Source organism: Cervus canadensis, chromosome 8 (genome assembly GCF_019320065.1).
Source record: "Cervus canadensis isolate Bull #8, Minnesota chromosome 8, ASM1932006v1, whole genome shotgun sequence".
Classification (NCBI taxonomy): domain Eukaryota; kingdom Metazoa; phylum Chordata; class Mammalia; order Artiodactyla; family Cervidae; genus Cervus; species Cervus canadensis.
In genome coordinates this window covers 77,311,998-77,333,743 of record NC_057393.1, presented here as the reverse complement: position 1 = coordinate 77,333,743, position 21,746 = coordinate 77,311,998, and the positions used below count along the sequence as shown (strand labels likewise).

General features: G+C 38.0%; 1 protein-coding gene across 4 annotated transcripts in view; it reads right to left on the bottom strand.

The window, feature by feature from the left end:
* Positions 1 to 21,746, bottom strand: part of ANK3 (ankyrin 3) — a 374,580-nt gene that overhangs the window by 67,837 nt on the left and 284,997 nt on the right. For all 4 annotated transcript variants that reach the window (XM_043476896.1, XM_043476897.1, XM_043476898.1 and 1 more), the window contains 2 exons: positions 19,324 to 19,548; positions 16,431 to 16,585 (listed from right to left, as the gene is read on the bottom strand). In XM_043476896.1, the coding sequence (XP_043332831.1) occupies positions 16,431 to 16,585; positions 19,324 to 19,548 (380 nt within the window). The remainder of the gene's footprint in view (positions 1 to 16,430; positions 16,586 to 19,323; positions 19,549 to 21,746) is intronic.

Below are 21,746 nucleotides of genomic sequence, written 5' to 3'. Positions count from 1 at the left end.
ACGGCCCCAGGGAGATTACAGTCTAATGGGTGGAGGGTCAGGAAACACCTCTCTAAGGAGGTGACGTTAGAGGTGAGCTGTGAGGGAAGGAGGGAGCCAGACAGGTAGTGATTGACATGTGTAAAGTGAGGAAAAACACAAGATGCTGAGCAACATGCATAGTATGATCCTTTCTAGAGGAAAAGTATAATCTATGTTGGTATACTTTCACAAGAGAAATTTGCAGAAGAAACCTTCTACGCTGTTAGCACTGGTAACTGGAGTTGGAGGTGAAGTGAGGAGAGGGTGGGGAATAAGAGAGTGTTACCTTCGGGTTTACATGCTGGGGTGGTTTTAATTGCTATAAAATAAAGGGGAGATCCCCACACTTCGGGGAGGGGACTGGTTTTGTTTTGTTGTTTGCTACTCACAGAAACCTCCTTTCACTTCCCCTGACACCTACAGTACATGCCTACCATTGCTCCACTGAGAAGGTGTCCATCTCCTCTATTAGACTCTGGGCTGAGATTATGGCTATTCTACACAGAAATGTGTAGAAAGGTAAAACAGCTGGTTAGGTAATTGGATCAGTGACATATTCTCATTTTACAGATTAACTACTACCAAGTTAACTGCTAACTAGGAGAGAAATAGGGTCAACCCAGATCAAAGACAGAACTGAAGTCTTGGTCCAGTGTTTGTTTTTTTAACCATCTCCTTCCCCTCTGCTCTGTCAAAACCTAAATACTGAGTCTCTAGTGAAGAAAAAGAAAACAAAGGTAAATAATAATAATAATTTAAAAAGCCCTACTATAGAAAAAACAGAAAGGAATCAAAAAGTTTGTTCAGGAAAATATTCTGGGCAAGTTTTCACCTATTCAGCACTTGACAGAGAATAAAAGTTTCCATTCAGAGCAGATATATTTCCTTTCCCATGATTTGGCTTATTTTAAAAAGTCTGAATTCCCAGAGTTCATAATGTCTGCTCCAACTGAGAAAGTTCTGATAGTTTGTTTCAATTGCTGTGCAACTCCTCACCATCAGCTAAGTAGATTCTTTTTTCCTTCAGTTTCAAAGCTATGATTATGTCCTCCTGTAGAAATGGCTTAGGATTCCACATAGTGCAAGCAATTTACATGGACTCTGCTATGAAATTACACACTTCAAACAAGACAGATGTCCTAACCTGGAATGTAACAAGTGTGTATCCTGTGAGTATTAAGCTTACTCCAATCAGTCTGGACCCACCGGAAGGAGTAAGGCATCTTTCTGGGGACTTGTGATAATGTGTACTTCTTAGCTGTTTGTGTTTTTGACTGTTGTGGGTGTGTGCATGTACATTTGTGAGGAGTTAGAGTCGCTTGGACAGCACAGAGATCAAACTAGTCAATTCTAAAGGAAATCAACCCTGAATGCTCATTGGCAGAACTGATGCTGAAGCTGAAGCTCCAATACTTCGGCCACCTGATGCGAAGAGTCGACTCACTGGAAAAGACCCTGATGCTGGGAGAGACAGAAGGCAAAAGGAGAAGAGGGAAGCAGAGGATGAGATGCTTGGATGGCATCACCGATTCAGTGGACATGATCTTGGACAAACTCGGAGATAGTGAGGGACAGGGAAGCCTGGCATGCTGCAGTCCACGGGTTGCAAAGAGTTGGACATGATTTAGTGACTGAAAAACAGCAACAAGGTAGAGACGGATATTTTGCCCCTGGAAACAAATGCAGTGGGTTTACAAAGAACTGCCACCTGGTGTAATGGAGGTCACTTTGTCACACTTAGGCCACATTACCTTGTGTGAAGCACTAAGGCAACTCCAAATAGATGAGGTGTACCCATCAGATGCAGCAAATGACTGGTAAATGGAGAAGCTTCATGCTTAATTTCTGACATCTTTTAGGATTTGCCAGTGACTCAGGGACCCTCTGTGTTGTACCCAATCTCTTTTAAAGCTGTTAGCAATTCCTCTGTCACCTAGCTCCCAGAGCAGTGTGCCCCCAAACTGGCCACATCAGAAGTAACACCAGTGTTATGTGTTAATAGCAGAGACTCCCGGGCTTCTGTAGTGGAGATTCTGAGTTGGGAGCCCAGGGATGGAACCTGAAACTTCCCTACTCAACTCAGGTGACTTTATGACTTGACATACTTGAGAAGCAAAGTCTTAGTAGACTCTTACCCTGTATCTGTCTTTAAGTATCCAGACTCCAAATTATTAAAAACATGACAACAGGATCCCATGAAAAACAAGGACATTTCAATATGAGAAGAGGTACTTATGGGGGAACAATAAATATCTATTAGTTTTAAATGATTTTTAAAGAGATATACTAAACCACTCCATAGCTATAGAATTAAAGGAGACAAGGACATAAAAATTATTAAGAGCTTCTTACTTTTCAGGGTGATTCTAATGCCTGCACAATGAAAGGACCTTGGAATCCCTCTCTTTCTTTAAATCTGTTACTAGTAAAGTTTTTTTTTCTTTTCCCCTCTCTCTCTTACATATATGGACATCAAAGGGAAAAGAGAGAGGTGAGTTCTGAAATAGGTTTGGCCAGGAGGAAGGTTAAAATTTACACTTACTGCATGTCTGCTTTGTGGCAGGTCAATTACTATTTTGCCCACATAGCACTTTGGTGAAGTAAGTGTCTGAAGTTCAGAGAGGTTAAGTGACTTGCCCAAATTAACTTAGCTGGTCTGCTTTCGAGCTAAGATGCAGGTGGGAGAAAGGACAAAACCACGCAGACCATGGACATCAACCACTATTTGACACAATGTCTTTGCAGGCTAGCTGGCACATGGGTTGCTGCTGCTGCTCTTTAGTTACTAAGTCGTGTCCTACTCTTTGCAACCCCATGGACGGTAGCCCACCAGGCTCCTCTGTCCATGGGATTTCCCAGGCAAGAATACTGGAGTGGCTGTGGGTTGCCATTTCATTCTCCAGGGCATCTTCCTGACCTAGGAATCAAACCTGCATCTCCTGCTTGCCAGGCAGATTCTTTAACACTGAACCACTAGTTAGTGGTCGATAAATGGGTAAATAGTGGATAGATAATGAGCAGTGAATAGATAATGATAAGTGGATGAGTAGTGGATATCAGCTTTCCTGATAGCTCAATTGGTCAAGAATCCGCCTGTGATGCAAGAAACCCCAGTTCGATTCCTGGGTCAGGAAGATCCCCTGGAGAAGGGAAAGGCTACCCACTCCAGTATTCTGGCCTGGAGAATTCCACTGACTGTATAGTCCATGGGGTCACAAAGAATCGGACACAACTGAGTGACTTTAACTTAGTGGGTAGATATACAAACACCCTGATCCAAAAGATGACATAACTTCTTATTGGCTCACTCCAGAAGCAGAAAGTTCTGATGACAGTGGAATAAGAAATGGAAGCTAATGTTCTATAGCATTCTTGCCTCGCTGATGAATGATAAATTTCTTAAGTACCTTGTAACTCATTTAGTTTCCTTCTTGGTAAAAGGTGTGACAGGATTCTCTGTAACTGAGATTTTGCAACAGAGCAAGAAGGATCATAAAATGCTTTGCAAATATGAATGCTTATGAAGGTCATAATACAATGAATCATAAATAACAGAATTGAAATCACATTCCCACGAAATAAGTTTTTCTTAAAGCATTTAAACCATCACCTTGATCAGTTTGGCCTCACTCTTACAAGCATGTCATAAATGTCTTGATAACTTGGTTAAATGAGTCCATGACTCTCTTTCCTGTATGGAATCTGTTTTCTAAAGGCCGTTTGTGATCTGCAGGTTTGAGTGTGAATAGTCTATAAAAGGAATACAAGCTAAAGGTTTCACAAAGGATGATTTTTGTATCTGGGGTTTCATTTCTGGTCATATGAATGTTCTCTTAGCTTGCTCTTCTAAGAATGGAGTATTTAATAATGAGTGGTGGGAAAAAATGGAGTCTTAGAATATCAGAATTCAAAAGGGCAGGCTAGCTCATATGGGTCTGTGGAAAGTTTTTGTAGACAGCTATCTTAGGTTCAAATCCAGTTCTCAAACCAGTGAGCTTGCACTTTGGACAGATTCCTGAACTCTGAGCCCTACATTACTGGTTTATAACATCAGGATAAGAAATTTTCCTCTGCAGTAGATATGACAAATAAATGATACAAAACCACCTGCACAGTTCTGTTGACATAACTTAGGTTGCATATTCCTTCCAAGGTCACACAACCTTGGAGATAGAGGAGAGCCACAGAGCCTGCCTTTGGCAGATCTAAGTTTGGATTTCTTTTAAAGAAAAATCACACTATTTCTGTTTTGCACCTCTACAAGTGTATAAATCAGAACTGCTATCAGTTTTTAAGAGAAAATTTCACCAATAACAGAAAATTAAGTAGCAGATAAATTGGGGGAAAGGAGGGAAATAAAAGATAAACTTATAGTATTTAACTCTGGCTATAAAATTTGGTGGCTCAGACAGTAAAGAATCTGCCTGCAATTCAGGAGACCCAGGTTCAATCCCTGGGTAAGGAAGATATGTGGAGAAGGGAATGACTACCCACTCCAGTATTCTTGCCTGCAGAATTCCATGGATAGAGGACCCCAGTCAGGCAACTGTCCATGGGGTCACAAAGAGTCAGACGTGACTGAGCAACTAATATTTTTTTCATAGACTATGGGGAGCAATAGCACACGTGTAATATACTCACTGAAATATTTCAGAAAATTATAGACATTCATTTCTTGGAACTAATGTTCAGCTCCATCTGAACATGCAACTTTTGGAACAAGCCCTCCATGAGGTTAGAGGAAAAACCCCTCAAATTATATATTTGACTCTTCTTCCTCAAAGGAAACACAGTAGGAACTTTTTCAATTTTTATTTTGGAAAACTTAGATTCATGGGAAGTTGCAAAGACAGTACAGAAAGGTCCCATAATTTCAGTAATTTAACTCATTGAACTCTGGCATCTGCTATTCATCTGTCTGGGTCAGCATTATTTTACACCAAGGTAGAGATCTTTGTTATTCAGATTTGCACAAGTAATTGAGGGCTAATGATGCAGAATGTCTGGAAATAATGACATATCTGTTTGTTTTTCCCTCCAGGTTTAGCAATCCCTATAATTTCTAATGACCCTATATCTTGAAGTTAATTTTTAGAAAACTAATTTCTAACCGTTACATGCCCTTTTCCTGCTTCCCAGACCTCCTCTCCTCATTTGTGGCATCCGTTCGTTTAGAAGTTGTTTTCTCTCTTAGGTATGGGTCACTGAATTACTGAGGAAATATATCACCAAGAGTGGCAGCACATGCCTGGATAAAAGTCATTTATTTCTTCTTTCAGTCAACAAATTATGATGAAGAGACAACACTGCTAAGAGCTGTTACGTACATGGGGCATAATGACTGTCACCAGAGCACTCTCTGCACGCATGAACGTTAGAGTCCACCATGAAGAGAGCAAAGCTCAAAGCTGCTTACAGAAGAAGACAGGCCAGGTGCCGTCGACTATTTACCAGGTGGATCTAACTTGGACTGGGCTTTAGGGAATGCTTCCTGGAGGAAGAGAAGTGAGGGAGGGCATGTTTGGCCACGCTGGAATAATCTGTTTTCTGCTATGACTGCAGAAGCCTCATATTCGTTGCATCTGCTTCTCCATGTTATTTTCTAGAAAAATATTCTTCCACATTAGATTACTTTTCTATTTATGTAAATAAAAAGCCTTTTAAGCAATTAGCCCCCTTACATAACTTTCCTCAACCCTCCTTTTAACCATTGGTACTATATCCAGACAAGAAACAATGACTATAATCCTATCTTCAAAATCAGGATCGGATATAGGGTCTTAAAGCTAAAGACCGATCGGTAACTCAGCATGTGGCACAAACATGTAAGTGCACTGTGCTCCGAGGGGCCTAGACCTGCAGTGTCCACACGTCAGCCTCATTCACACCGACACTGAAGGTGATGCAGGATATGGGCCAGTCTCTCACAGTCCTTGACTGTCCCTGGAGGGCACTGAGCCACCCCCTCCTTCCTCCCCGCCTGACATGTGTGACAGGATGTCTGAGGTCAGTTTTGGACCCAATAATGGTTCATTAAGACATGGAATTGCTAGCAAGTCCATTACATAGATGTGTATAAAACTTGGCATTGGTACTGCTCATCTGCTTTGGTCCTGTGTTTATTCCCTGACTAGCAGGGGTGATGGAACTGCTCTAGTCTAGTCAAGTACATGGTGGGCATCATTCCATTGATTTAAAGGAACATTTATATGGCAATGAACTGAGAGCAAATTACTATTGTGTTATGGTTCAACTGATAGATTTTAGCATGCTTTTTCTATTTTTTTTTTTTTTTTACACTCCAACCACAGTCTATTTTTTTTTTTTTTTCTTTGCACTTCAACCACAGCCCTGATTTGGTTAAGTTCAGTTTTCATTTTTTCCTCCAGAATTTTTCAAAATCAGTAACAGATTTCTCCAACAGGTGGTGCTGTGTGCAACATAAAGCTACATACTCCACTTCGCAGTGCTCAACTGATTCTATGATCTAACTTGACAATTTAAGATCACTGTTTGGTCTCATGGCTGATAAAGTAAAAATAAGTTCAACTGAAAAGAACAAAAGTAGCAATTTTTAACTGAAAAGCATGTTTCTAAAATATGATTGATATAGTTAGACAATAAATTATGGACATTTTATTTTCTGTTAAGCTACATAATTAGTATAAATTTTCCATTCCTGCTTCCATTTGTAGTAAAATAGTATATGTAATTATTTAATCTAAAATGTATTACCATAAAATTTCACTTGCTCTCATCTGAACATTAAGCAGTGTTAACAAGTGAGGAAATATTTTCCTAGTGCTGTAATACTGTTTGGAGAACTTCGGCAACATTTTGTTCCAATACAGTGATTGGGATTTTAAAATAATAGCAAAATTCACATATCTTCAAAGCATGCTTTTGATAGGTAGTAATGATTTTGATTTTAAAATCTAATAGATTTTAGACCTAATATGTATAAATCAAAATCTACTACTGTCCATGGTAGTGCTGTCTAAAAAAATTTAATGCATGCCATATATATAAGTTTAAAAAATTTATAGCCACACTGAAAAATAAAAAAGGAATAGGTGAAATTATTTTTTTTTAGGTGAAATTATTTTTAACAGTATGTTTTTTTATTTCAGTATACCCCAAATGTTACCATTTCAACATTCAATTAATATAGAAATTATAAATGAGATATATATTGGGGGGTACTAAATCTTCATATATCTGGTATATTTTATATTTATATTTACAGCACATCTCAGTTTGTATTAGCCCTATTTCAAGTGTTCTCTGGCCACAAGTAGCTAGTGGCTACTGTACTGGTCAGTCCAGGACTGAGCATTTCTCAAACTCCTCAATTCTTAAGACCTCTAAGGAGGAAGGATTCTTTTACTAATAAATATTACTCCCAGGTCCAGTATAACCACAAACTATACAACATCCCTTTGGGGTCTGACTTTAGAGGCATTTATTCTACTTATTTTATTGAACTTTAGTTGATTTATAATGTGCTAGTTTCTGCTATACATCAAAGTGATTCAGACAGATATATATATATTGTTTTTCATATTCTTTTCCATTATAGTCTATTATAGGATATTGAGTATAGTTCCCTGTACTATATAGTAGGACCTTATTGTTTATCTACTCTATACATATAGTAGCTTGTATATGCTAATCCCAAGCTCCTAATCCAACCCTCTCCCCATATCCCCTCTCACCGGAAGCACAATTTTAAACATGGTGAATTGAACTTTGTTAGTTTAATTCAAGTAAGGTTTTAATTAAACTTTCAAAGTGGATTCAATTTGCTGCACTTGAAAGATGATGCTTTTGCAGGGGCAGAATGAGTACTTTTGTTTTGCGGTACCTTTTTCTCTCCCGAGAAAACACCAGTGAACAAGTGCTAGAACAAGATTTAAGTCTGCAGCCAAATAGAAAAGTGGCTCCTGCTACATGATACCTTAGTGGTAAGAGCAGGTTCTTCACACCCAGACCAACTGTCCTCTGTGTTATTCTAGCCTCTTATTTCAGTAGAACTCTGCTAACACACCTGCTTCACTAGCATAATTACTGACACCTTTGTCCCTGAGCTTGGTAGTGCCACAAAGAACTCTTGATTCCATCTTATTCTGCAGTGACTGTCTTTCCTGAATACACACCATGTCTTTTGGAATCATACAAGAATTAAGAGGGTACCTTGATTCATAGTGGAAAATTTAAATAGCAACTGACATTTCTGTCACCTTTTGTTGCATACAAAGCACTTTTATAGGCATCCTCTAGCCACTGGACTGGAAAAGGTTTTCATTCCAATCCCAAAGAAGGGCAATGCCAAAGAATGTTAAAACTACCATACAATTGCACTCATTTCACATTAAGGTTATGCTCAAAATTCTTCAAGCTAGGCTTCAGCAGTATGTGAACTGAGAACTTTCAGATGTAAAATATGGGTTTAGAATAGGCAGAGGAACCAGAGATCAAATTGCCAACATTTGTTAGAGCATAGAGAAAGCAAGGGAATTCCAGAAACACATCTACTTCTGCTTCACTGACTATGCTAAAGCCTTAAACTTTGACTTTGTGGATCACAACAAACGTTGGGAAATTCTTAAAGAAATGGGAATACCAGACCACCTTAGCTGCCTCCTGAGAACCGGTGTGCAGATCAAGAAGCAACAGGTAGAACTGGACATGGAGCAACTGACTGTTTCAAAGTTGGGAAAGGAGTACAACTAGGCTGTATATTGTCACACTGCTGATTTAACTTATATTCAGAGTATATCATGCAAAATGCCAGGCTGGATGAATCACAAGCTGGAATCAAGACTGCTGAGAGAAATACTGACAACCTCAGATATGCAGATGATACCATTCTAATGGCAGAAAGCGAAGAGGAACTAAAGAGCCTCTTGATGATGGTGAAAGAGGAGAGTGAAAAAAACTGGTTTGAAACTCAACATTAAAAAAAAAAAAACTAAGATCATGGCATCTGGTCCCATCACTTCATGGCAAATAGAAGGGGAAAAAGCGGAAGCAGTGACAAGTTTTTTTTTTCCCTTGGGTTTTAAAATCACTGCAGATGGTGACTGTAGTCATGAAATTAAAAGACACCTGCTCCTTGGAAGGAAAGCTATGACAAATGTAAACAGTGTATTAAGAAGCAGAGATGTCACTTTGCTGACAAAGGTCCATATAGTCAAAGCTATGATTTTTCCAGTGGTCATGTACTGATGTGAGAGCTGGACCATAAATAAGGCTGAGCTCCGAAGAATTGATGCTTTCAAATTGTGGTGCTGGAAAAGACTCTTAAGAGTCTCTTGGACTGCAAGGAGATCCAACCAGTTAATCTTAAAGGAATCAACCCTGAATATTCATTCGAAGGAGTGATGCTGAAACTGATACTCCAATACTTTGGCCACCCAATGCGAAGAGCTGACTTAGTAGAAAAGACGATGATGCTGGGAAAGACTGAAGACAGAAGGAGAAGGGGGGCGGCAGAGGATGAGATAGTTAGATAGCATTACTGACTCAATGGACATGAATTTGGGTAAACTCCAGGAGATAGTGGAAAACAATGCAGCCTAGCAGGCTACAGTGCATGTGGTCGCAAACAGTTGGACATGACTTAGCGACTGAATAACAGTAAGGCATCCTTCATTTGAGAAGATACAGAGGTGAGGGAGTATTATAGAAAAACAACTAGATTTAGAGTCCAAATTTTGGAAGTCTAGATCTATCAACTTACTCTTCCCCTGAATGGGTGGTGGTGATGGGATTCCACTAGCCCTGGTGGTGCCCTTGTGCAATTTGGAAAAGGGCATCCACTTGGAGTGGACACAGGCCTCCATGTATGTAGCGTGGTAACTAGACAGTAGTTTTGAAAAAAAAAATTAGATAAAAATGACCTTTTGTCCTCAAGGCCAGTGTCAGAGCAGATGACTTGGCAGGTTGCAGAGGCAAGATTTCTACCCCTGCTTGCTCTTCTGCCCAACTGTATGTACATGGCAACTGTGTGTACAGCTGACTTTGAGTGTGGTTCTCAAGTGTCAGACATTGTGCTATGAAATTTACATACTTCAGCTCATCCATTCCCCAATTAGTTCTCCACGAGGTTAGAGAGACTTAGGGTTAGTAAGTGGTGGAGCCAGGACAGGAATTCCAGTCTGTGTGACAGCCGCGGTTCATAACCCTAATGACCAAACTATACATTGTGCAAATTATCCTCCTCTTTGGACTTGCCTTTCTCTGAAGTTACAATTTGATTGTGCACACTAAAAGGTTTTGCAAGTTTTAAAAATACTATAGAACCATACTCTAATCTTTATGATTGTGTTGCTTAGAAGAAAAAAAAAAAAATATATATATATATATATATAATCAAAATACTGATCAAAATACTGGCCAAGATGCTTTCTAAACACTTGGGTTTTAAGATTTTCAGAGAAGGGGGTACACTAGGACTAGTTATAAAAGTAGAATATAGGTTAGTTATAAAGTAACATAGAATTCATTTATGGAAAAGAGGGTTAAAATGAGACATTTATAATGAGACAGGTATTATCAAGGATCACTTCCCATAGATGACAGATAAGGCTTAATTGTTACAAACTGAGGAAATTAATAGGTTAAATAAAGCTATAGTAGGAAGACTTATCTCTTTTTTCCTTTAAGGATGGTCACTGGCTTATTTTATATACTATTTTTATCTTGCTAATTAACAGCTACTCAGGAGACAGAGTGGAGAAAGTAGAAAATAACATGAAACCTCAGGCTTTACTTTCCATAAGAACTCTGACTGGTTGGACCTTGAAGGAAAAAGAAGGGTTAGATTTATAAAGACAGACTGATGTTTATTTTTGCCTGATTTTCGGGGAGGGAGGTTCCAGTAAAAATGAAGTTTCTTTGGGGACAGAACAAGAGTGGTGGTAAGTGGTTCTTGAGCTGGGTATGAAATCTGATCAATTATGCTTCAGTTATAAAATGTGTGTCTTTGTGCACCCCAATGTTCATCGCAGCACTGTTTACAATTGCCAGGGCATGGAAGCAGCCTAGATGCCCATCAGCAGACGAATGGATAAGGAAGCTATGGTACATATACACAATGGAATATTACTCAGCCATTAAAAAGAATTCATTTGAATCAGTTCTAATGAGATGGATGAAACTGGAGCCCATTATACAAAGTGAAGTAAGCCAGAAAGATAAAGAACATTACAGCATACTAACACATATATATGGAATTTAGAAAGATGGTAATGATAACCCTATATGCAAAACAGAAAAAGAGACACAGATGTACAGAACAGACTTTTGGACTCTGTGGGAGAAGGCGAGGGTGGGATGTTCTGAGAGAATAGCATTGAAACAAGTATACTATCAAGAGTGAAACAGATCACCAGCCCAGGTTGGATGCATGAGACAAGTGCTCAGGCCTGGTGCACTGGGAAGACCCAGAGGGATGGGATGGGGAGGGAGGCGGGAGGGGGGATCGGGATGGGGAACACATGTAAATCCATGGCTGATTCATGTCAATGTATGGCAAAAACCACTACAATATTGTAAAGTCATTAGCCTCCAACTAATAAAAATAAATGAAAAAAAATGTGTGTCTTGGTTCCTTCATTATTATTACTTTTAAATTTAATAATAATCTTCATTTTTCCTGTTGTGGCCTCCAGTGCTTGATTTTTGTAAACTTGGAAGTACTTACATTTCCTTTTAACTGTCTAAAATGGAACCAGAGTTTATCTGGTCTTTAAAAATGTAGCAAAGAAACTCTATCCACTATTTCCAAGATAACATGTAGAATCCAGGACAGAGAGCTGCATCACTGTATCTTTAAAACATCACACAGATGCCCTTAGTATGGTAGTGCTTGGGGAGTCAGTTGTCTAAGCAAAGATAGGAAGACTTCCTATTTGAAAATTAGCTTATTGAAAACAAAATGAAGACATGTCAGCATGAAATCTTGGAAATTCATTCCATCAAGAAACTTTAAAATAAAAAAAAAAAAAAAAAAAAATCTGCTTGCGCCTGATAGGATATATTATAATCTGTGCTCAAAAATGAAAAACATACTACTAGAATCCACAATGGTGGCTACTTGTGGTTAATATAAAAAATTAAAAATTACCTTCCTCACTTGCTCTAGTCACATTTCAGGTACTTAAGATTTACATGTGACTAGTGACGCTAGTAAAGTAATGCTCAAAATTCTCCAAGCCAGGCTTCAGCAATACGTGAACTGTGAACTTCCAGATGTTCAAGCTGGTTTTAGAAAAGGCAGAGGAACCAGAGATCAAATTGCCAACATCCGCTGGATCATCAAAAAAGCAAGAGAGTTCCAGAAAAACATCCATTTCTGCTTTATTGACTATGCCAAAGCCTTTGACTATGTGGATCACAATAAACTGTGGAAAATTCTGAAAGAGATGGGAATACCAGACGACCTGACCTGCCTCTTGAGAAACCTGTATGCAGGTCAGGAAGCAACAGTTAGAACTGGACATGAACAACAGACTGGTTCCAAATAGGAAAAGGAGTATGTCAAGGCTGTATATTGTCACCCTGCTTATTTAACTTATATGCAGAGTACATCATGAGAAACACTGAGCTGGAAGAAGCACAAGCTGGAATCAAGATTGCTGGGAGAAATATCAATAACCTCAGATATGCAGATGACACCACCCTTATGGCAGAAAGTGAAAGGGAACTAAAAAGCCTCTTGATGAAAATGAAAGAGGAGAGTGAAAAAGTTGGCTTAAAGCTCAACATTCAGAAAACTAAGATCATGGCATCTGGTCCCATAACTTCATGGCAAATAGATGGGGAAACAGTGTCAGACTTTATTTTTCTGGGCTCCAAAATCACTGCAGATGGTGACTGCAGCCATGAAATTAAAAGATGCTTACTCCTTGGAAGGAAAGTTATGACCAACCTAGACAGCATATTAAAAAGCAGAGACAAAAATTACTTTGCCAACAAAGGTCCGTCTAGTCAAGGCTATGGTTTTTCCAGTGGTCATGTATGGATGTGAGAGTTGGACTGTGAAGAAAGCTGAGAACCAAAGAATTGATGCTTTTGAGCTGTGGTGTTGGAGAAGACTCTTGAGAGTCCCTTGGACTACAAGGAGATCCAACCAGTCCATCTTAAAGGAGATCAGTCCTGGGTGTTCATTGGAAGGCCTAATGCTGAAGCTGTAACTTCAATACTTTGGCCACCTCATGCAAAGAGTTGACTCACTGGAAAAGACCCTGATGCCGGGAGGGATTGGGGGCAGGAGGAGAAGGGGACGACAGAGGATGAGATGGTTGGATGGCATCACCGACTCGATGGACATGGGTTTGGGTAGACTCTGGGAGTTGGTGATGGACAGGGAGGCCTGGTGTGCTGTGATTCATGGGGTCGCAAAGAGTCGGACATGAATGAGCGACTGAACTAACTGACTGAGTGATTACTGTAGGATTGCACAGGTATGGAATATCTTCCATCATTATAGAAAATTCCACTGGACAACATTCTCTTAGAATATTCAACATTCTTCCTAAAATATTGCTACTTTCTCAGAACTGTCCTCAAAGTAAATGTTCCCCTTTAACTCTCCCCCCTGGAGATTAACATCAGTGAAGTTTAGGGTAGAAGAAATAGACTGAGGTGAACTTTCCTCTAGAGCTACATATTATGCTGTGGCTCCTTCTCCTGCCCACGCTCCAGGACTGGGTGTGTGTCTAAGTGAGCACTGGACCCAGTACTGGGGGCTCAGACATTATCAGACACATACCCTGCTCTCAGCAGCTTACATCATCAAGGTAGCTATTGGTTAAAATAAAATCCTTGTGTAGAGGATTCTACCTTAAAAAAACTAGTAATCAACAACAGCATTTAAGAAATACTGGATACATGAAAATATTTCTATACTTTATTTTCCTTAAAACAAACAAACAACTATCCTTTTTGAAAAACCCATTTATCTTATTCTCTCCATTTCTTTTACCTGAATCATCCATATTCTTTTACTCTTTTCAAAACACTAATTCAGTTCTTTCCTTTAGTATTTATTCTTTTTAAAACCTTTGATTGTGTTTTCTTGTAAATTTCCATACAAAAGAATGACTATACCTCATGCTGTAAAATAAATTAAGGTAATAAAATAATAAAAATCAGAAATCTTAATCACCACTGCATGTTCCCATCCATCAGAAATTATCTGAAGTTGTGTATGGTATAGGATATAAATATCAATATTATATATAAACATTTACTATATACTTATTACATGTATAACATTTAAAGTGACTATTCTCGATCTTGAAATCTAGAGGTCTGTAGGAATTTTTCTTTTTTAGGTTTATTTTCCTCTCCAAAGGACACACGATTCTAAAATAAGTGGAATAGTTAAAAGTTTTTGCAAACAGGTAGAATAGATTTCAACTCTGGTGCTGCTTCTTAGTTGGGGTAACCTTTTATAAATTACTTAACTTATTTGAACTTCAGTTCCCTCATCTATAAAGTAGGATTAAAATTACCTATCTTGCGGTAGTACGTGTTCATTTAAAATTTTAATATATAAATGCATTCATCAGTACCTCATGAATGTAGACTCTCAACAATGATTAGACTCCCTTACCCTGCTGTAAAGACATTTTAAAATTCTTGGCTGGCTGTGATTCACTGTGTCTTATACAAAATCTCTGGTATGATAATTTTTTTCTATAGAATGAATATAATAGTGATAATAGCTGATACTTATCAAGGGCTGAGTATGTAACAAGGGTTGTATTTGGAAAGTGCTTCACATAATGACTATTTTTTCTTAACAGCAGGCCTATGAAGTGAGGATGGTAATCTCCGTTTTGCAGAAGGAACAGAGGCTCATGGGGATCCAGGAGGTTGTCCATAGTCATTCCTCAGACACCCTCGAGTCTGTGTAGCTCCTTCATGCACACTTAACAACCAGGAGAGACTATGTTAGATGCTTTCCAAAAGCCAGTGAATTAAATGTGAAGGTAGTGAATTTTATAGTATGTGAATTATATCTCCAGTAAAAATGCTATATAAAACAGTTGCTGGATGTTTAGGGACTAGCAAGTTAGTATAAAGGTTAGCTTTCTTTATGGTGAGATTGCTCTACCTCTCTCTCTCTCTCTTTTTTTAACATTTAAAAAAGAAAACACTATACCCACTCTCAAAACAAGTCTATTCATAATGTCTGCTAAGAAAAACTACTATGATTCTAAGGGTTAGCAGCCTGAAGAAGGTGTATATGAGAAAGTGACATGCTTGCTGTAGGCCAGTCTTACCAGATCAAGGAAAAAGACACTGGAAGCACCACAGACTCCAATCATTAGCCTGAACTTCATTTTTAAAAAAACTGATTAGAATCTAGGAGAAATTAAAAGTCTATAAGAATAATCTGGGAGAAGACTGAGATAAAAGAAAGGGGATGGAAATAATAATTCCCAAAACAAAAAGTAAACACTACCATATGATCCAGCAATCCCACTCCTGGAGAAAACAATAATTTGAAAAGATACATGTCCTCCAGTGTTCACTGCAGCACTATTTATCATAGCCAAGACACGGAGGCAACCCAAATGTCCATCGACAGAGGGATGGATAAAGAAGATGTCATATACATATGTCCAGTCACATGAATGGATCTAGAGATTGTCATACTGAGTGAAGCCAGAAAGACAAATATCATATTATATCACTTACATACATAGTCTAAAAAGGTACAAATGAATTTATCTGCAAAACAGAAATAGAGTCACAAATGTAGAAAACAAACTTACGGTTTCCAGGGAGTAATGGGGGGAGGGAAAAACTGAGAGACTGGGATGGACATATATACACTACAATACATAAAACAGATAACTACTGAGAACCTATTGTATAGCACAGGGAACTCTACTCAATACTCTGTAATGACCTATATGGGGAAAGAATTTTAAAGAGTCAATACATGTGTATGTATAAACTGATTCACTTTGCTGGACACCTGAAACTAACACAACATTGTAAGTCAAATATACTGCAATAATAGTTTTTTAAAAAGTGAATGTATTTTCTTAAAAACACTCTACATGCTTTGCATACCTTCCATTATTATTTTACCCTCTCTTTACACATTTTTGACTTAGAAAACTTTCTTAAGCTTTGGAAAGATTGATATAATTGATTTAAGACTGAGAGAATTATCAGAAACTTGTACATTAGTATTGGGATAGGATTAGTTTTTTAGATGAAATTGAACTTCATGCCTTAGACGTAGAAAACAACAACTGCTGAGGAACCCGATTCCCACTTTAAAATACAAATGAATGAAATTCGAGCACTGTTTCCTTTAGTCTGGTCATTCATTTAATTCTTGCCTACAGACATTTATAGAAACATGTAGTCATTGTAATTACCTTCATCCATGCCGTTAAGTAATTCAGTTAAATCTTCATTTTTACTGTCGAATTGATGCTCCTTCCATGTTTCACCATTTTCACTGCGAAGAACAATAAGCTCTCTCTCCTTGCCTCTCATAGACCCAAAGTGAGGGATTTCCACTATGACAGGGCTGGAAAAAAAGCCACATTATTTTGGTATCAAAAGAAATGTGTTTATAGTTTCATACTTTTTAAAATGTTTCACTGACAATATTTATTTGAAAATCAGAGGTGCCACTAAGGTTGGGAATGATTTCAAAGCTGCAGAATCATTTGCTAATTAAATAATATATTAGAAGCCTGAAAACATGCCATCATTCATTCATTCACAAACAATTCTTGGGGCCTATCATATGTTAGGCATTTGATTTAAAAGAGGGAAAATATTCAGCACACATTAGAAATCGAGGAATTGAAAGTTATTAAAATAGACCATAAGAAAGAAAGTTGGTCTGTTTTTAAGAACACAATAGGTATATTATACAAAACACTCATGATTTAAAAGGACACAGTCATTTCTTTAAAGAAATTTTGTAAATTATTTTGAAAGGTTACTGATTTTTTTTCCCCTTAGCAAGAAAACAATCAATATAACAATTCATTCCCTCCAACGGTCAGTTTTCATAACTTTCATGGCCTGTATAGTCAAGAGAGTTTCTTTAATTTTTAAGTTATGAAATGGGCAGCTTAATTTCCTCACTCTTGTAGGACTGCATAGGAATTAAACTCTCTGAAAAAGCACTATTGGTTTGAAATTGTCATATAACAATCTGTTAATCTTTGACAGTGTCCTTTTGCAAAAGAATGTAAAAAAATGGCTGCAAATTGAAGCTAGCCAATCAAGCAGAGGAATAATTCTGTTAAATTTTAAAGTAGGATAAATGCTAAAAAGGATGAATGGAAGTAAGCAGACCACAATCACACACAGTTTATGTAGCTGGATTGTGCAGCTTTATTTTATGACATTTAAGTAGACAGTATCATTATTCTCCTACAGAGGTTGTATGTAACCTCACCTCTTAGCCTATGTGATTATGTACAAGTGGGAACAGAAGGTACAGGCTTAAATAGGTAACAGCATAAAAAGTGATAGTAGTTGTAATGACCAAATGACATAAAACATATTAATATCTGAGTTATTACAAAAGCATTCACTTAAAATAGGATGATAGGTATGAAAAGTTTACTTTTGGCAAAATACTTATCATTAGTTAAAACTAAGGGTTTGAAAGATTTTTTATAATGCTTTTATTTTTTGATGGGTAAAAGCAGAATCAGCTATTCCTAACAGTAATTTCAAGAGTTATTAAGATGTTTACCATATTTTTAACCACACCTGGATCAGACATTATTTTTTTTTTGGGGGGGGGGAACTAGATACAATCTTTGCAGGTTGATGTATCAGATACTGTCACTGTAAATATTTAAGGAATGTGGCTTTGTGTATGACATTCAACAATACTGGAGAGAAGAAATGAATGAGGATCTGGGACCAAGGTGAAAGCCAAGCATAAGTTTTCATAACAGGTTTCTTCATGCAGACTGCCAAGGCCAACACACCAGTCAGACAGACAAGCAGACAGACGAACACCAACACATTTCAGCTTAAACAGAAGGAAACAAAACAATTTAATAACTTTAGTAAATATTCTACCTGCTGCCCATTTGGTTTTCTTTAAATATCTTGTATTCCCAACATTTTTTTCAAAATCAGTTTACTTATCGATGATTCTCCTTCTCAAAGTCCATAAAGTTTACTTAGTATGCAAAAGTACTTTTACAAAAATGTAACTCCACACACATACATATATATATACACACAGATATATATATATATATATATATATATACACACACATATATATATCATTTATAGCAAATGTTGATTCAGAGTCTGCAAATACCTTCTCTTACACTGGGTTAAAATTAGACCTTCCGTCTATCTTAAAAACTACCATGATCAGTTGAAATATTTCAGATGAAAGTAAATTTTACAAAAGCACAAAGTTATGAAAGCAGAATGCTTGCAGTGAATTCCACATGCTTGAAAAGCACAAGAGAGGTAGCGGTGCTACATTAAGTCAAGCCACTATGATTTTTCTTTTTCTTTCAGTGACATCCATCAACTGAAAGCACTAAAAACTGAAAATAAAATTAAGACAAGAATAAGACCATGGGTGTGACAGAAAAAAATTGAAAATGGAAAAAGAATTGTAGACATTCTGTATCTTGTCTATAAAGATCCTACCCAATAAATTTTGTTCCTTGAGGCCCAAGCTGCAGGATTCGGCTAACCAAGCTCTCACCCTCATTTACAGGGGGAGGATTGGTGGGAAGATGCAGTTTACTGAATAACATCCATGCAGCAGGAAGAGAAACGAGAAGGGGAAACTGTGAACAAACTGTCAGTCATGACAGAGCCTGCCTGGTTTGCACCCAAGTGCCACCTCAGAAAATAAATTCATTTTTTTTTTCTCTTAAAGTCACAATGGATTGTTTCCCCCAAAATTATCATTAAGAAGACATGTACCCAAAATAGCCATTTATTCAATATGTCACATGTAAGAGTGGTGCCTTGACTTCCACGGGGGCTGCTGGGGTTCCGTGCACTCACTGAGCAGAAAACATGCTTCTCGGTTAGTAAAAGCTTTGACCAGCAAACTGAGTTAAGTAAGTGCCAGCCCACCAGCTTTGCACAGAATTACATAGCTTTGTGACCTTTGATTCTACACCAATGCTCTAATCGACCAAAATGGTCCAACTCAGCAGATTTAACAGTTAACTCAATAGATTCAATTTAATTGACAAGGGTAAAGAAAATCAAAGATGTGGTATAAGGGCCAAGATGAAAATCGACAAGATGACTTACCCTAAAAATTGTGCCCCTGCAGGACCCATTTCTACCAGTCTACTGGCTAATCCCTCTCCTTCCACCATGGGGGGTGGGTTGGCCAGTTTATGTCTCTTTACCAAACGGCAGGTGATGCGGGTGGGGGCCGTACACTTGCGTGGAGGAATGATAATCCTCATCCCGTGGTGACGGCTTCCCCTCATGGAGCCCCCTCGAGCATCCACCATAAAGCTAACCAGAAACCTGCAGAGGAAGATCAGAGGCCGAGTCAGGGAGAGACACAAACCATCTTCACAGTCAGTTTTGAAGTTACATGTTAAGGTGACAGACAAGGTCATTTCCTCTCTTTAAGAATAAACTGGAAGTAAATACCTCAAACATGCATTCGACTTGTGAACTGAGCAAAAGTGTAAAACACGACAATTTATTTTTGGTGGCAAATGGCCTCTGGACAGAAGTCAACCACTCTGTCGATGCTCAAACTAAAAGAATAGTGAATGTTTCAAAGCTGGAATAAAAACTGGCTATTAAGGACTGTCTTGCATTTAAAAGCAAAGTCCCCTAAACAAAACCACTGTATGTGGTTGCTGTGGGTGGTTTAAATTATATTCAAAGGGCCATTTGCTGACTATGGGATCTCTTCCCCCACCAGTTAAGATGAAACTCCACAGTATGTCTTAAGCGTGAACAACCCAGAAAATTAATGTATATTTAATCATACCGACACTCTAATTTTTACTATTTTCACAAAGCAGGAATGAATAAAAGCAGAAAGTGACTAAAGTTTTACTAAGGCAATTTTGATGGAAAGGGATTCAATCTTTTCAGTATCAATTTGGCTTTAAAAACTGTTTAAAATAACCTACATTTGAGTATCTGTACAGAAATGCAAAAATTGTTGAACTGACTTTTTAGAAAAACATCTCTATATAATTCTGTCATTGGCTGCTATATTAAAGCTAGGAAAGAAAAACTATCTGCTTGTGCTTGTAGCTATGAAGATGTAAAGAATTAACTGTCATATTTGGGTAGTATCTTTTAAAGTTTTTTATTGGCATATAGTTGAATTATAATGTGTTAATGTCTGCTGAACAAAAAAGTGATTCAGTTACACATATATATATATATTATTTTTCATATTCTTTTCCATTATGATTTATCACAGGTTACTGAATATAGTCCCCTGTGTTAGACAGTAGCAACTTGTTGTTTATCCATCCTATGTATAATAGTTTGCTAATCCCAAGCTTATTTGGGTAATATCTTGATTCCTATCATATGTTCATGAAAAAAAGACCTCCGTGACTCCTCCCACCTTTGTCACCGGCTTGTAAAGCACTCTAGTGAACATAAACCAATGAGCCCAACATATGGAGGAGTGCAAGTCAGACAGGGGAACAGAAACACATATTTTTACATTTTAGTTCTCACATATGAAAATATGCTCATTCGTGGAAGAGCACCAAATGTTGATATTTAGAAAACTGTCTGAATATCTACAGTATTTGGTGTGTGTATGTGGGCGTGGGGGCGGACAATCCCATCCATCAAAATCCTCTACTGTTTACTCTTCTGTAAAACAGTTCTAACATCCCCTCAAATAGATTTCAGACTCTGCTTGGAGGTCTTAGCTGGAGACCCCTTCCTAAAGAGTAACCTCGTCAAAGAAGCAAATCAGCCCACCATCCCCATGGAGAGAGGCAGGTACATGGGGATCACCTTTCAGCCCAGCAGATTTTCAGAACCAACTGTGGTCATCTGTGAGGTGAGTCAACTTCATACCTTTTTGCTCATTTTGGATTTAGCCATTTTCCTCTGGATTAATTAATGGTTTTTATATGTTTTGATATTATTGTATCTACTTTGAAAGACTGGAATCACAGGGATATTCAAAGTATGAGGGCAAGAGACAGACCCCCTCAAAAACAGAACAAAACAAAAACCAAACTCCCTCCTATTCAAAAACAAAGATCCTTGTTCACTTGTACAAATGTCCAGATGAACTGTCTCCAGTGCTGAATGATCCAGGGCTCCCTTGCAGCTACTCTGGGAGCCTTCATTTCCTTAGACATGTACAAGCTTACCACTTTTTACCCAGTATTGAAGACAATGTGGCAATATTATAAGGAAGCCCAAGACAAAAATCTGATCTTTCCCAGCTTTTAGTAGTTAAAAAGGAATTTGTGGTTGGGACTAACAGTAACAGAATAAAAGAAAAATGACTCAAGATAAACTCTGGGTTTGAAAATGCAGTTAGTTGTATTGGTACAAATAAACACTGGAGTATTTACACTGAGAGGGCCTTGCTCGCCCTGGCAACAAACAGCTGGGTCTCATTCACACACATAGTAATTCAGATCAGGTTTGTCTTGTTCACTGCTCTACCTGCAGAGCTGAGCATGATTCTCACACATAATAAGCACACAGTAAATGTTTATTGA